At 39.8% G+C, this 14,559-nt stretch overlaps 1 protein-coding gene across 2 annotated transcripts in view; it reads left to right on the forward strand.

Moving 5' to 3' along the window:
* Positions 1–1,777: 1,777 nt before the first annotated feature.
* The window catches only part of LOC145444491 (uncharacterized), a 39,946-nt gene continuing 27,164 nt past the window's right edge, over positions 1,778–14,559 (forward strand). Inside the window, exons 1-2 of one of the 2 annotated variants that reach the window (XM_080322482.1) lie at positions 1,778–9,501; positions 10,951–11,734. In XM_080322482.1, coding sequence (XP_080178608.1) covers positions 11,607–11,734 — 128 coding nt within the window. In that variant the 5' untranslated portion in view covers positions 1,778–9,501; positions 10,951–11,606. Of the gene's footprint in view, positions 9,502–10,361; positions 11,735–14,559 lie in introns of those variants that run through there. The other variant, XM_080322483.1, reaches the window with a different exon arrangement.

A 14,559-nucleotide genomic window follows, 5' to 3' on the forward strand; every position in this document is an offset into this window, starting at 1 on the left:
TAATAAATAGAAGTTAAAGCTGAAGAAGCCAAGTCTTCCTGCAAGGTCACACGTCGTATGCCGTTCAAAAGGGTGCGCATTAAACACCGATTGAAATGCATTTGATGTAAATTAACGGTGGTCGTATTATTGTAACATAAAAATAGTCATAATTGCAATTTATTGTAAATTATCAACTTCCGGTGGAAGTATACCGCACCACAGTATGGAATCATTTCGGATTGACGATTTAGAACATTGCCTAAATCTTTGGAGTGTCGGTCTAAAAATATCCAGCCTTCATATCATTGTAGGCTACAAAATGTCGCATGAATTGATTGCATCATCGGATTAAATGTCCTGACATAACAACGTCAGTAGGTACAAGACATAAGCACAGCTTGCATAATAATTGCATAAAAATTCATTATTCCACTTCACTGTAGTGTCCCAAAACCGAAATTACTTTAGGGATTGTGTGAAGCTGGCCGAGAATCGCTTCGCTACCCCAGTTTCCTCACCGAAGTGGAATTTAACCTCAATCACGCAAACTGAGTTCGTGGACGCAGGGATTGGATCATTGGGTTTAGCGAGTCAACAGTCAACACATATTTCAGCAGTCAAATGCGATATCGTAGTGATTTATTTATCTGCGATTGGGTAGGTGTTGGTCAGTTGCGGATAGCTTTGTGGGCACAACAGGTGCTTGAGTCCAGGATGATCAAATCGGAAAAGCGACGTAATAGAATATCAATTAGGAACCATGATCCCTTCATATCAAGCATGGGTTGGATATCAGTGATAGTTTTTTCATCAGATTTTGTAATCTCTTCGACCATCATTGCAAGGCCCGTGTCATTATTTACATACCTTGCGTTGTAATTTAAAAATTTGAATTCTTGTGGTTGCAATAGCCAATATTTGCACCTAATTTAACATCATGAACTTCGGTTTTTTTTTTAACCTGAAAAACTAAAGATTTTGACCTAAAAAAATTACCACTTTATTTTTTTCAATAACAAACTTACTTTTGACAAATTTTGCTCTCATGGATGTAAATGAGGTGTATTCGCTCATAATGTGAGAATTTCACTACTTATCTTCATTTCTGGTTGGAACTGTCTGTCCTTACGAAGTAGTTTGACCTGAAAAAAAACATTTTTGACTTAAAAACTGACAAATTTTTACATGAAAAAAATTATTTTAACGAAGTATGGTCCTATTAAGAATTCTAGTAGTTACATCACGCAATATGGTAGAAATAATTAAAATTTGCTCTTGCACATCAAAATATACTTTCCTACATTCTCGGGTATAAAGTGTCTGTCCTTACTAAGTAGCTTGCCAAGAATGGAGAAAGAACGTTCAACAGCAGCAGTTGTTGCCTGGCAACACTGAAATTGTACGAACACTGCTGGTGACACACCATGTTGCATGATTCTGACAATGTTGTCTACATCACAATTTTTCATCATGTGCTTCTTGACATAACAACCAATGCCCATGCAGTCTTGCTTCAGTTAGGATATTGCGCTACGTTGAGCAAAACACCATGTCAACGTATTTGTTCATTCGACCGTTTATGATTCACAATGAGCAGACAATGGGCCGTCTACATCGGTAAGCCTCTAAGGTAGGCTACAAGCTGTCAAATGTCAAATGATAAGCTCACCGACAGTGAAAACATATACGTGGCAAACAAAATGCATGTTGCAAACAATTTTTGACTTCGTAAACAATATTGACCTAGCGCTACAATTTTTCAAAATTTTGACTTTTTTGACATGTAAAAAAAATCGCCTTAGTTACTACGAATGTCATACAGTTCGATATGCCGCAATATATTACCTACTACATCGCGGAAGTCTCCGAACAAATGATCCATATTTCACAATAATTTTTTTCTCGGCTGATACGTACGGGAGATGTGGTACCGATGAGACAGTGGGACCCGAAAATAATTGAAGAATTCTCCCTGATAATCCCATGATTACAGTACGCGAATTTGAAAGTCTAAATGTCGATTTACGGGTAATATGTATGTGCCATTAATTTTGTAAGTTTGGGGGTAAATCGAAACGTGATTTTACGCCAACATTTCAGTTGATATAATCTTTTATATTCTTGAAGGTGGCGACGAAACATTCTTGATTAGCTTGCTGTAGCTTAGATTATAATACACAATAAAGCAACATGATAAATTCGAGTTTTTGAGCGTATGTCTCATAGGTCCCATGGTCGTGTGCCTTTGGACCCACCGGGCGGAGACCGATGATACGTTCGAGCAACAAATTTTGAACGTTTATCAATATTTTTTGAAAAGGCGGATATTCATGTAAATGTCCGCGATAGGTAGAGCTTGGATCAAAGTGTTGAGCCAGCAAAAGATCTGCTATTCTCGGCTGAAGATTGGAGGGCCAGAGATCATTTTGCAATTTTTGATCCATCAGTACCACATCTAGCCTAATACTGTCACAAAAGCATTCACTAGCGAGCTTGCGAATGTAACGCATCGGGAGTGACCACGCTAGCGAAGCAGTGGAGCAAAGAAAGAAACGAATTAGCGAACGAATTTTGATACCGCGTGGTCACCTCAATATGTGGTTCCGCGCTGTTCTGGGACGTCATAATGACTCCTTGTCGTTTGTCGATAACATCATAGTTGAATTACAACGCACTTCGCTTCATGCCATTGCTCTGTACACCATTAAAATCACGATGCGACTTACTAACTTCGGCACTGCACTCGGTAATATCTAGCCATACAGCCGAGTATAATCTTTAATTGTCCAATGATTCAACTTTAACAGAGCATTAGGCGATGCCACGATTTTATAAGTAGAAATTTGTACCAAATAGCTAATGGTTTGATATTCGATATCGGTGCACTTATTGTTACAAGTCCTTCCGGTGTCGATCAGGTTTATCGGAGTATACTATTTTTCCGTAGAAACGAATCGAATAAAATCCGAATTAGTGCCACTGAGAATATGGGGTTGCATTAATATTAATCAAATACCGCGCAATGCACATTGCTTCATGCAAATAACGAAGTGAACTATACACATGTACAAGTTACGTTGCGCAATAATTCAGGAATACTAGAGTATCAAGCAGACAAGAATGAATGCTCGAAACAGATGATTACAAACTGGAAATCACATATCACAATTGTTTGCTCAGTGTAACGGCGTTTTGGGCTATTTTTCTGCATTCCTCTATTTTCGTTCGAAAATTCTTACGGGAGTACGTGAGGTTCACGTGCAGGAATGAATTCCAGTTAGAAGGCATACACGATAACACTGTTCAATTTAGCGCCCCGATCATAAAAGTATCACGAAAGAACAGGTATTTGCTCATCCAATTCAGAGCAGGGATGATATGGTATTTCTCGACGCGCGCTCGTCCAATTCGTCCTGTGCTACGACATGGTTTCTTAACTTTGTCTCCAGCGCCCTCCAAGGGGCGATATCGATTCTGAAGGGGGCGGAAACGCTCAGGGGGCGATATGGGGAGCGCTGAAGAAAAAGGGCGTCGCAGTAGAGGGTGCAGTAGGGACATATGATTATATAGTAGAAGTGGAAGTAGAATTATAGCAGTTATATAGTCTATATCCCTGAGTTCTCCTTGCAAATTGAAATTCCACGACATCTGTCAAATCCCGAAATTTTTCGTCGCGCTAGTCGCGAAATATATGCTGACAATGATTGCGACATATTTCCATGTATTTAGTGATTTATTGTAATTCATATAAATTTGATTGCGCGTACTTTTAGATCGTCAATTCCCCTTTGAGATACTTCCATCACGCTACCTTGGGTTATTTTCCACAAAATGTTTCGCACTAGATATTTTATCCCGAATCAAACAGCGTGTAGAAATCGACGAAAAAGGCGATGTACCACTTTTAAGCGTGAAAGTGAGAGCCATTTGTACATTCAAGATGCTTCCAAGGTTTTTGGTCAACATGATTAACTAGATATATTTGTATTTGAGAACTACAAAATTAAATTTTCGGAATATTTCTTTATCGTATCATAATATAGGATATTGTTTGGTGTTGTGACCCGCAACCTTGCATGAACGTTATTAGACATGGGTTGCATTGTTTGGAATACAATCATCTATAAGTTAAGCGACCAGATGGTTTGCTGAGTCCGTATCCCTGTGCCAGATGGTTGTTACAACAGCCTTGATTTGATCCCGAATATAGCACATACATTCATCATAGTGTTAATTAGTCGAGTAGTAGTCCTCTGGCGCGATTCAAGCTATTTCCAATAGTGAATTCCCAACCGAAAAGACCGACCGGACTTCGAACTCTTACCAGTGATGAGCGGACTGTGATATTTTTCGGTCCAAGTCCGATCCTGAAAATTTTCAATTCAGTCCTACTCCATCCTGATCCAAAAGTATTTTCAAATTTTACAGTCCAAGTCTGAGAATAATAAGGCTCTCTGAAATATAACTCTGGTCTGTGACAAGATGTATAATTCCAATGTTTGCCTACACTCGAAACTACAGTGGGCTTACATGACACAGCAATTTTCATTTCACATTTTAGCAACACGAGTGTATATGACTAAACTATAGCAACATGGCTATCAATACCTTAATCATCACATCACGAGCAATGAGCATGTACATCAGGTTTGATCATAATAGTTTTTTTTATAAATTTGACTGGCTAGTTGATAAAATTGTTAGGTAGGTTCAATGAACAAACGCGCACATCAAATTCGATTCAATTCCAGCCTGTAGAAGCGAAGTTATTACTACTGGAGAATTTTCAATATGCTGCAAAGTATACACATGTTTTTTCAAATTATACTGCCTGCTCATCTCTATGAAGTTTTTCAAGAAAATAGTACAATTCCAACCAATGGAAGCGTGAAAAACATGGTACACTGTGGGAAATTCTTTCATCAATAATTATAGAGCTACAACACTATTTTAAAGAGCTTATTGGAGGTACAGAACTTTTAATATGCAATTGAAAAGAACCCGAATATTTTCGGCAGACACTCGTCAGGGGTAATCGTAAGCAACTAGTAGAGAATTGGAAAGAACATTGTATATTAACAGTCGTATCACAAAATACGTCCATTGAAAATATCGGGGTTCATTCCAATATGAATATACTATTCAACACTATTTTTCTAACCCAAAATTTTCCGGGTCCATGCAGTCTACTTTCTTATCCATAACAACATGACCATCACCAATCAGAGCTCCCCGTGAACATGTCTAAATTTATGACGTTTATAAATGAATTAGGGCTACCGTTACTCCTAACCCTAATCCTACGACACCCCAACCATAATTCTAATTACTAACCCTAACTTCAAAACTCATCCTAACCCGGGTCAACCCTACTCCATCTTAATCTTTCAATACCCCAACAAGCCCAACCAACCCCCAACCCTAATTTGAAAATGCCCTAACCTAAATTTTACCATACCCAACCTAATCCTAAACTCAACCCGAATTCTATGCGATCTTAACCGAACTCTTACCCCCGGCCCCAACCCTAATTTTATGACACCTCAACCTGAACCTAATCCCTAACGCCACAAATTCCAACATGTTCATGGTGAGCCCTGATCTGATTCGTGATGTTGATACCTTTGTGGATATGAAAATAGACTACACCCAATTTTCCATTTCAATGAATTCACCTACACCGGTTGTAATTCAACCAGTAGCATCTTTAGCCAGTAAATTTGATAAAAGAAGTCATTTCTATTCAACCCTAATGTACCTATACAAGACAAATAACTAATATATAATAATTCCATATTTCTCTAATTCTAACATCAAATACTTCCTTAGGTGCTCGTGTAAACAGCAGTTGATAAGACATAACGTGCTGTGCGAAAGTGCCAACGTGCCAAACTCATCATTCCGGCGCCAACCAGCATGAAAATGTGCTAAAATTCCGCACTTTGGCTTCTAAATCTATGTAGCTCAGTGTTCCAAATGCGTCAATTGGCAACACTGGTAACAATTCTTCTCTCCAGCCGCCGCGCACTTCTGGTTGCGAAATCAGGCAATCATCGTGCCCGAGTCCGGAATTAGGCATGCTCAAAGTCCAAGTCTAACCTTTTTTTTCAAAATCACAATCCGGTCCGATCCAGATCCAACATTTTTTTTCGAAATCCCAATCCTGTCCAATTCCGCATTTAACGAAAATAACCCATAATTCGGGTCCTGTCTAATCCAATACTCATCTCTGACTCTTACCCCTTTGTTTTTACTACCGTTCTTTAAATATGGGGGGGGGGGGCCCAGACCTAGGCATTTTTCGAAAGGGGGCGCTGCAGGAAAAATGGTTAAGAACCACTGTGCTACGAGATCAACAAGGCTATAACCGTGACTTGCTTGTCCAGTGGCTAATATGCACATTATAACGCAGAGCGAATGTTTGTAGATGTTATATTTGTGTGTAATCTGACTCCAGAAGGTTACGTTTACCATTCGTTGCGTATATATTTCTCTCGACGGACCGGCGACCCACGCCGTAGGGCTTTGTTGGCTGACGTGCACTAAGCCTATCTAGTGCACACGTATTCGAGGATCACACTGACGAATATTTTGTTTCTGTCTCCACGACTTGTAAATTTATTGAATCACGTACAGCGATGCAGCAGACTGCCCAATCATACAAATTGCAGTGAATAATGAATGTTTTTACGTGTGTATTACATGCGTATATATATTATAGCCACGAGAGATTATATGCACCAAAACATCGTATGATTTATTTCTCGTATCTTTATTCACACGACACATAGACGACTCACAAAGGTCTTATCGGGTTTTCACTTCAGGGAATTAGGTAAGGTTTTGTAAACTCCTCATTGATCAAATATTAAAATGGCGTTAAACACATCATGCTCTCATATGGTGTTTATATGCACAGGCAAAATATATAACGTCCTATTCCTATTCCTACTGCTTCCATCTTCTCACATTTGACAATGCAGCCAAATCTGTTGTTGGCTCACAAGTTGAGTTTATCCCCACAGACGCTGTTTGGCTTTTCAGTTCGATTGAAAACATTTCCGAAAACATATTATTTATGCCAGTCCACAGGTGCAAAGTTTATGTAAATGATGGGAATTTTTTTCAAGGACCACTGGAAACAGTAACTGATTCTTGCCGAAATTTACGAAAACTATTTCAACAAAAAAGTTATCACGAAGGGTTTGAAATCTTGTCCAGCAAACTGTTGTATATTATAAGTAGAAGTAGGCTATTCATGATGAACATTCCAATAAGTAGCCAATACGTATAGGCTACACCAACTTTAATTCACCTGCTGGCTTGTTCTGGAAATGTTTGGAAAGTTCTAGAAATGTTTAGCAATTAAAAAGAGACATGGGATTAACGCTAGCAAGAGCGCTTGACTCGGTAATATTTAAAATACCGATGGACTCTCATGAAATCATGAAAATGAGTCTTATTTGAACAGACCCTGCGCTAGATGGTGGTAGCTTTTCAGGGTGGGGATTGAGCTTCTCGTGGCTGAATAATCATAGGTTCGTCTGAACGACGTTGAAATTTTGATAGTGCAATGCGAGATATCTTGAAATGTTTTACTTGAGATTTGTTAGGGTGATTAGGCCTTCAGGCGTGAACGTGTCCAACGTTGGTACGGTTGGTACATACGGTCCCGAATTTTGATAGAATTTTGCATTTGAAGTGAGAATTTTTGATTTATTAAATTCAAATTTTAATAAGTAAACTTGTTCTGGACTATTGCAATCCGTGATCACCATGCCTTGTTATTTTTGGCACATGCACAAAAATACCAAAAATAGCTTATTTTTTGGCATTTTGCAGATTTTATTTTTGGCAATTTTAGCATTGCCATGAATTCAGATTAAAAAACTCGAATTAGCCATGTAAATTGCTTCAGTTTGATCTTTCTTATGAAACAGCAGTCACAAAAAATGCAGTATCCACAGTTCCACACGCTGCCATCAAACAGCAAGATTCAAATCCGAATTGAAAACGTTGTTGGAGACCAAATTTATCCGATACAAAACCGAGTGCTTCTGCAATATCTATTATCAATAGTCGATTCACTATGCGTGCAACATTACCAGCATTCACACATGTCACATTACTTACAATAACAATTCAAAAATGTTTCTGATACGCTTGGCTAGCAGCCGTCACTACCCAACCAATGATTAGAAATCATGAGGGACTTTAATAATCAATATAATATGATAAATCATCTACCCGGCAATGAAAAACTAGGAAATGACTGCATGTATATATGTATGTATGGAGCGTTTAGATGTGGAGGCTTTTTGCACAGGCAGTGTCATGTTTTGAATATGCCAAAAATACCAAAATTAGCTTACTTTTGGCATTTCATTTTTTTATTCTTGGCAGGTTTGGCATTTGGTTCCCGAATTGCCGAATACAACACGGCCTGGTGATCACTCAAGGCCCGGCAAGTGATCAATATACTAGTAAATTCCATTAGTTTCATTACACTGTAAAAAATCTGGTAGATTTACTCGGAAATCTCTGTGAATTTTACCACGAATTTCCGGTCGCAGCCAATTACTGTGCGTAGCTTGTCATTTTACATTTTGATATATAATATTACCTTAACATAGCTGTAAAGTAAGTTACCAGAATTTCTTCGCAAAATTACTGACAGTTACTCGTTACTGCAGTTTACCGGGCTATTGGCAAAATTGATTAGCTTCAAAATCGCTGCAGCCAATGTATACGTAGAACTGAATGTTACTGATACATCATTCTAGAGGTGATTTGACCTGATTGAACCTCGTTTGCGAGACTGGGGTCTATCATACCGAAATTGTTGGCTCTAGTATCAATTTAAGCTTAGTAGGGTACAAGAAATAACTGACAATCGTAGCTAATGTGGTACACCGTAGCCATATTATATTATAAGGCAATGGCTGTACGGCCAGTCTCGCTGGTTACATTCGTTGTCACGGATAAGGCTGATAAGTTAGAAAATTAGTTCAGGATGTATAATATTGCTCGCGGAAACTAGAAATATCAGCACCGCATGCTCAGCTGACCATTTGTTAATGGCGGACAAGGCGACCTGTAATAGGTTACATTAGGTGACTGCTTTATCTGAGATTCGTAGTAAACAACCAACGCACAACTGTGACATCACAAGCAGCGTCTGGTTAGGTAAGTATAGTAAGTAGTGAACAACACATGGAATATATATCAATTTATACGAAATTAGATGAAAAAGGGACTATATGCAATGATAAATGTTTCTGTATGGGAAAAAACGACCCAGATCAAACATTATAGCGTGGCCAGTAAATATTATCGGTGTCATGTGTCAGCGGATGAATACCATTTATTACGAAATCGTTCGAGTGTCGTCTGGCCAGTGGCCAATGGCCATTAGTGAGATTTGAGCAAAGGGTGGAGCGAAGCTTGTTGTGCTTGAAGAAAGTGGACACGATCGATGAAGATTCCTAGGAATGCTGAATGGAATACGCTTCTTAAAAGGTAATACAGTACTACATAGTATTTGTTACCGTAAATGTCTGACTCTGCACACCAGCCCTCGATGACTTAGATTTCATGATTGATATATTTCATTCGGCGCTTCTTCGTTTTACGATCATGACAAGCCAGTGTTCCCCCATGACACCAACAAATGTTTCCCATGAACACGAACAAAAATTTATAAACGTCAAATTAAATTGTTTTTTCCTTGGGAGAGACGGATTAGGATTGGCGAAGGGGGTATATTAGGGTTACGTGAGGGGGATATTAGGGTTGGGGGAGAGGGGATGTTAGGGTTAGGATTACTTAGGGTTAGGATTAGGTTAGGGTTATGATTAGGGTTAGGTTAGGATTAGGGTTAGGGGAGGTGGGATATTAGGGTTAGGGGACGCGGGATATAGGGTTGGAGAGAGGGGGATGTTAGGGTTGGGGAGAGGGGTGATATTAGGGTTGGAGAAGAGGGTTAGGGACATGATATCCAACCCTAACATCACCCTCTCCCTCAACCCTAATATCCCACCTCCCCTAACCCTAATATCCCACCTCCCCTAACCCTAATATTCCACCTCCCCCAACCCTAATATCCCACCTCCCCTAACCCTAATATCCCACCTCCCCCAACCCTAACATCACCCTCTCCCTCAACCCTAATATCCCACCTCCCCTAACCCTAATATCCGATCTCCCCTAACCCTAATATTCCATCTCCCCTAACCCTAATATCCCACCTCCCCCAACCCTAATATTCCACCTCCCTAACCCTAATATTCCACCTCCCCTAACCCTAATTTTTCACCTACCCCAACCCTAATATCCCACCTCCCCTAACCCTAATAACTCACCCCCCCAACCCTAATATCCTTCCTCCCCCAACCCTAATATCCCACCTCCCCCAACCCTAATATCCCACCTCCCCTAACCCTAATATCAATATATCCAAAGGCAAAAAAACCAACAATTTATTTAGACGTTTATAAATTTTTGTTCGTGTTCATGGGAAACATTTGTTGGTGCCATGGGGAACACTGGCTTGTCATGATCGTAAAACGAAGAAGCGCCTTTCATTCGCCGCATTTTCTGTTTTATTTTGGGATATTTTTCGACTTATATAGTGACCACATACTCCGCTGCGGAGGAGTTGAAACTGTTGGCTTGGTAATGTCATTTTCGGGCCATAGCATATAGATATGTTTTCATCCACTGCTGGATTTGTTTGCCACACATGCCACCTTAAATTAGGAACCTTTTGCTTCAATACAGAGATAAAGTCATGAATCTCTGCTATGTCATGTAAAAGGCGGAGCCGTCATCACACAATGTGCCAGTACCGGTACTTCAAAACATGTTATATTTTTGTTAGCCTATTTGTCTTAGTCTTTATAATGTCATGTCCACTGTCCAGGTTAGGAACTTTGCTTTATTAGCGACTTACGCATGAATTCTTTTTAGTGGAACTGCAAGATACTACTTACACAGAATGAATGAGAAAAACAAACAATTGGAAGTTTGGCCGGTGGTGGAATTAATTCACGTTTTCTTGAGACCACTCGTGTTACTGCATGTCTCCTAAAGAAGAATTAGACCTCCAGCAGCAATATTTTTCCATCGATAACCACTTCATCGTGATATCATGAATGAATATACAGTTTGTTCCAATGTCGTTTTGGGGATGTGAAGAAAATGTTGCGATATTCTTGCATCGGGTTGCTTTGCGATAGGTATGGATGTACGTGAATTTAAAAGCTGGTATGTAATCCTGATTTACAGGGACAGCATATAGGTAGGTAGGCGGTAAAATGACAGTCTCGATAGCAAGCAAATGTACAGGAGAACATGTAGATTAGATATACCGGAGGTGACTGTAACATTACAGTCTGGCGTGTAAAGTGAGATTACCGGACGAGTGTAAGTTAAATTTACATTGACTAACGGTAATGAATAGATTACCACGAAATGTCTGGCTACCGTTCTTCCAAACATTTCGCGGTAAATCGAGGTTTTTATTTTTTACAGTGTACCTTTATTAGTTTCATTGTACGACATAAAGGCACCCAAATCGTTTGTGCAGGTGGATTAAGATCGCGATTAATATTCGATAATCTGTAATGGAGCGGATTGAAGAACTACTCGAGTGTCCGGTGTGTTTGGATCGTTTCAAGGAACCAAGAGTGTTACCTTGTCAGCACACCTTCTGTTTGAGACCCTGCCTGCAGAACATCGTAGAAAATAACAGGTAGCTCTTATTTTTATCCGTAGCAGCATCACCACTATAGATATAATATGATGAATGAATAGTCGAGGCGCGTCGGTTAGATTTCCAAGATCTCAGACGAACAGTTTGACAATAATCCGAGCCAGAGTTTATTCCACGTTGAATCGAATCCTTCAGCCCGCCCCTTCCGCCCATACACTGTTACTGCATCCATTCGCGAAATGCGAATATGCTTTACCATTATTGGCACCGTCGTTGTCGGCCTGGATACGGCAGTCAAGGAATATCTTCGAAGACGGTCTTACTGGTCAATTCGAGTGATTACGACTGGCTAATACCATTAGGGCCATTAAAAACCTGATCAAGAGAAGTGGGAACCAGCACAGTTTCAAATCTTCTGAATTTTGTTATATGCATTGATGAGCTAATTTCGAACACAATAAACTTTATACGCGGAACATTGAACTCCGAGGTTACGTCGTTTTGAAAATTGACAATTTTCTACACGTTTCATCTCCGCAGCATTAAGATTTTATCAATGCAATATTCAAAAAAGTGTAAACAGATGTTGGATTACAATTGAGATTTCGAACTTGTTTTTCTGAGTAGTTAGTTATATGGTCTATATTCGCAAGTGGTATTAAACGTTATGCGGTGTGGGGTTAGAGGTGAAATTGAGTCGGAACTTAGTCAACGGTCTGAAATCGGTCAAGCGTTACACATGGACAATTTTTCATAGCTGTTCCATTATTTTTTACTGTAAGGTGATAAAATTGCAGTCTCACGGGTACACCACAGTTGTGCTGTGGTGGTTTACACTTGTGTTGTTCATATGTTGGTGGAGGTGGAATTGTAGTACAAAAAGAAAGTGGAGATACTTAACAATATTTTGTTCAGATGTGCAAAAAGTAGGCTACCGGTTTAAGCTATCAAGTATCTCAATAAAAAGTCACTTCTTTTTCATCGTTTTGATTTAAGCCAGTGGCTCCCAAGGTGGGCACCAGCGGCCTCCTGGGGGCGTTCGCATACGTGAAGGTGGCGCTGGCCTTGAAATTGGCGATTGGGCGAGGGGGGGGGGCGCTGCTGCATATAAAAGTGGGTGGTAGGGGGCGCAGAGAGCAAATGTGGGCCGTGTAGGTTTAGAGGGAAACTGCGGGTAGTGTTGAAAGGATTGATAAATAAAGCAGCTAAAGTCGCAGTAAAAATGCAGAATCGATTCAGTCAGAGCAATTTAGGGTTCTGCGTCTATTTTTTCAGCTGTGCCGGAAAAGTCAATTGTTACTTGACCATGTTGATCCGCCAATCAATGGACAAATTTAGCAGTCGGCTGTATCTCTGAAAATCTTGGTTCCTTCAGTGCTGTGCGAACTACGAAGTATTTGAATAGTTATTTGTCACTACAAGGTGTGATAACTTTTTACGAGAAACTGTCTTGCGTGATTTTCAAACAATCGCGGATTTCCCACAGCGCTGCGATCGTGGCCTTCGACAAGGCATTCGGGTTGCGAGAACCGATATCGCCGCTACTTGACGTGTATATTCTCCAAAATTTATGAGTAGTTTACATCCGTTCTTAGTAATGATGAAACCGGATAAGGTGAAAATGGCACTGTCCAGATTCAGTGATAAGCCCGTGAAATTTCACCGAAATTTTGCGACACGTGAACTGTTCCAATTCTCAAGCTTGCAGGTAGACCTGGACAACTAGATAATTCTAGTTGTCTAATTTTACTAAATTAGAGGAAAATGCCAGTAATCTAATTTTAATCTAATTTGTTAAATATTTATATGCTCTGATTCTAATTCTAATCTAATTTGTCAAATGTTCTTATGCTCCAATTCTAATTCTAATCTAATTTGTGAAATATTCCTATGATCTAATTTTAATTCTAATTTAATTTATCGTTTTTCTGAAAATGCTTCTTTGTCCGAGGCATTGTGCAGCGAGTTAGCAAGAATGTCGCCCTCGCGCAGGAAAATCCTGCCAAGCCGCCATCGCCTTACTTACAATATAGGATGTTCACATTCTATACTTACAATGTACAGTCCTAGCAGGTATCGTGACGAATTATAGCCTGCTAGCATAGCAGCTTATAGTCTGCGAACAACATTCTAGTTTTTAAAAGTTTACGTTAGGACATCGCCGTTCTAACTAACATGGGCAATGCTCATGGTTACCACAAAAGAAGTAATATTTTATTATAAATTAGCCTAGTACAGATACAACAAGAAATATCATGATCATAAACCTCAGTTTATTTTGAACTATTAGCTGCTCGCGATACCCAACAACGCTTTCCAGCGACTAATGAATCGGTATGGAGGCTATACAGGTATGTTTCTTGCTGAAGGACTATCTCATCCTAAACACTGATCTTGTGGTGACGTCCCATGCCGTTATCTAAGTGTCTCGGTCTCGGCAGTGTTTGGGCTATTGCACTTCAAGGAAATACGCTTATTCATTTCAGCTGCCTCTCCATCGATGGAATGCTGTTATTGCCATCGCCGAAGTCGTTTCAGCTAGTGTGGAATAGTGTTGTTGGGAACAGCAGGCGAATGGCGTATTTTAAAACAACAAGGCCAGTGCGTAGTGTATTTCGTTTCTCAGACGAGGCATTGCGCGTGAATAACATTGATGTAACTGCAGATTCCGTCGGACGGACTGGTAGCGCAGGCCGCAGTTACACTTCGAATGATCGTACCGTTTTAATATTCCATTTAATAACTCGACTGCATGGTTTGATATTAATGAGTGCAGGGCCGATATTAAAACGTCACGCGAATGGTTTAACTATGCACGTACACCAGCGGCATGCAGTAAAGTGCGTTTTCGTGCGACGATGACG

This window comes from Botryllus schlosseri, chromosome 8, assembly GCF_051294905.1.
Source record: "Botryllus schlosseri isolate E-star chromosome 8, Bs_hap1, whole genome shotgun sequence".
Classification (NCBI taxonomy): domain Eukaryota; kingdom Metazoa; phylum Chordata; class Ascidiacea; order Stolidobranchia; family Styelidae; genus Botryllus; species Botryllus schlosseri.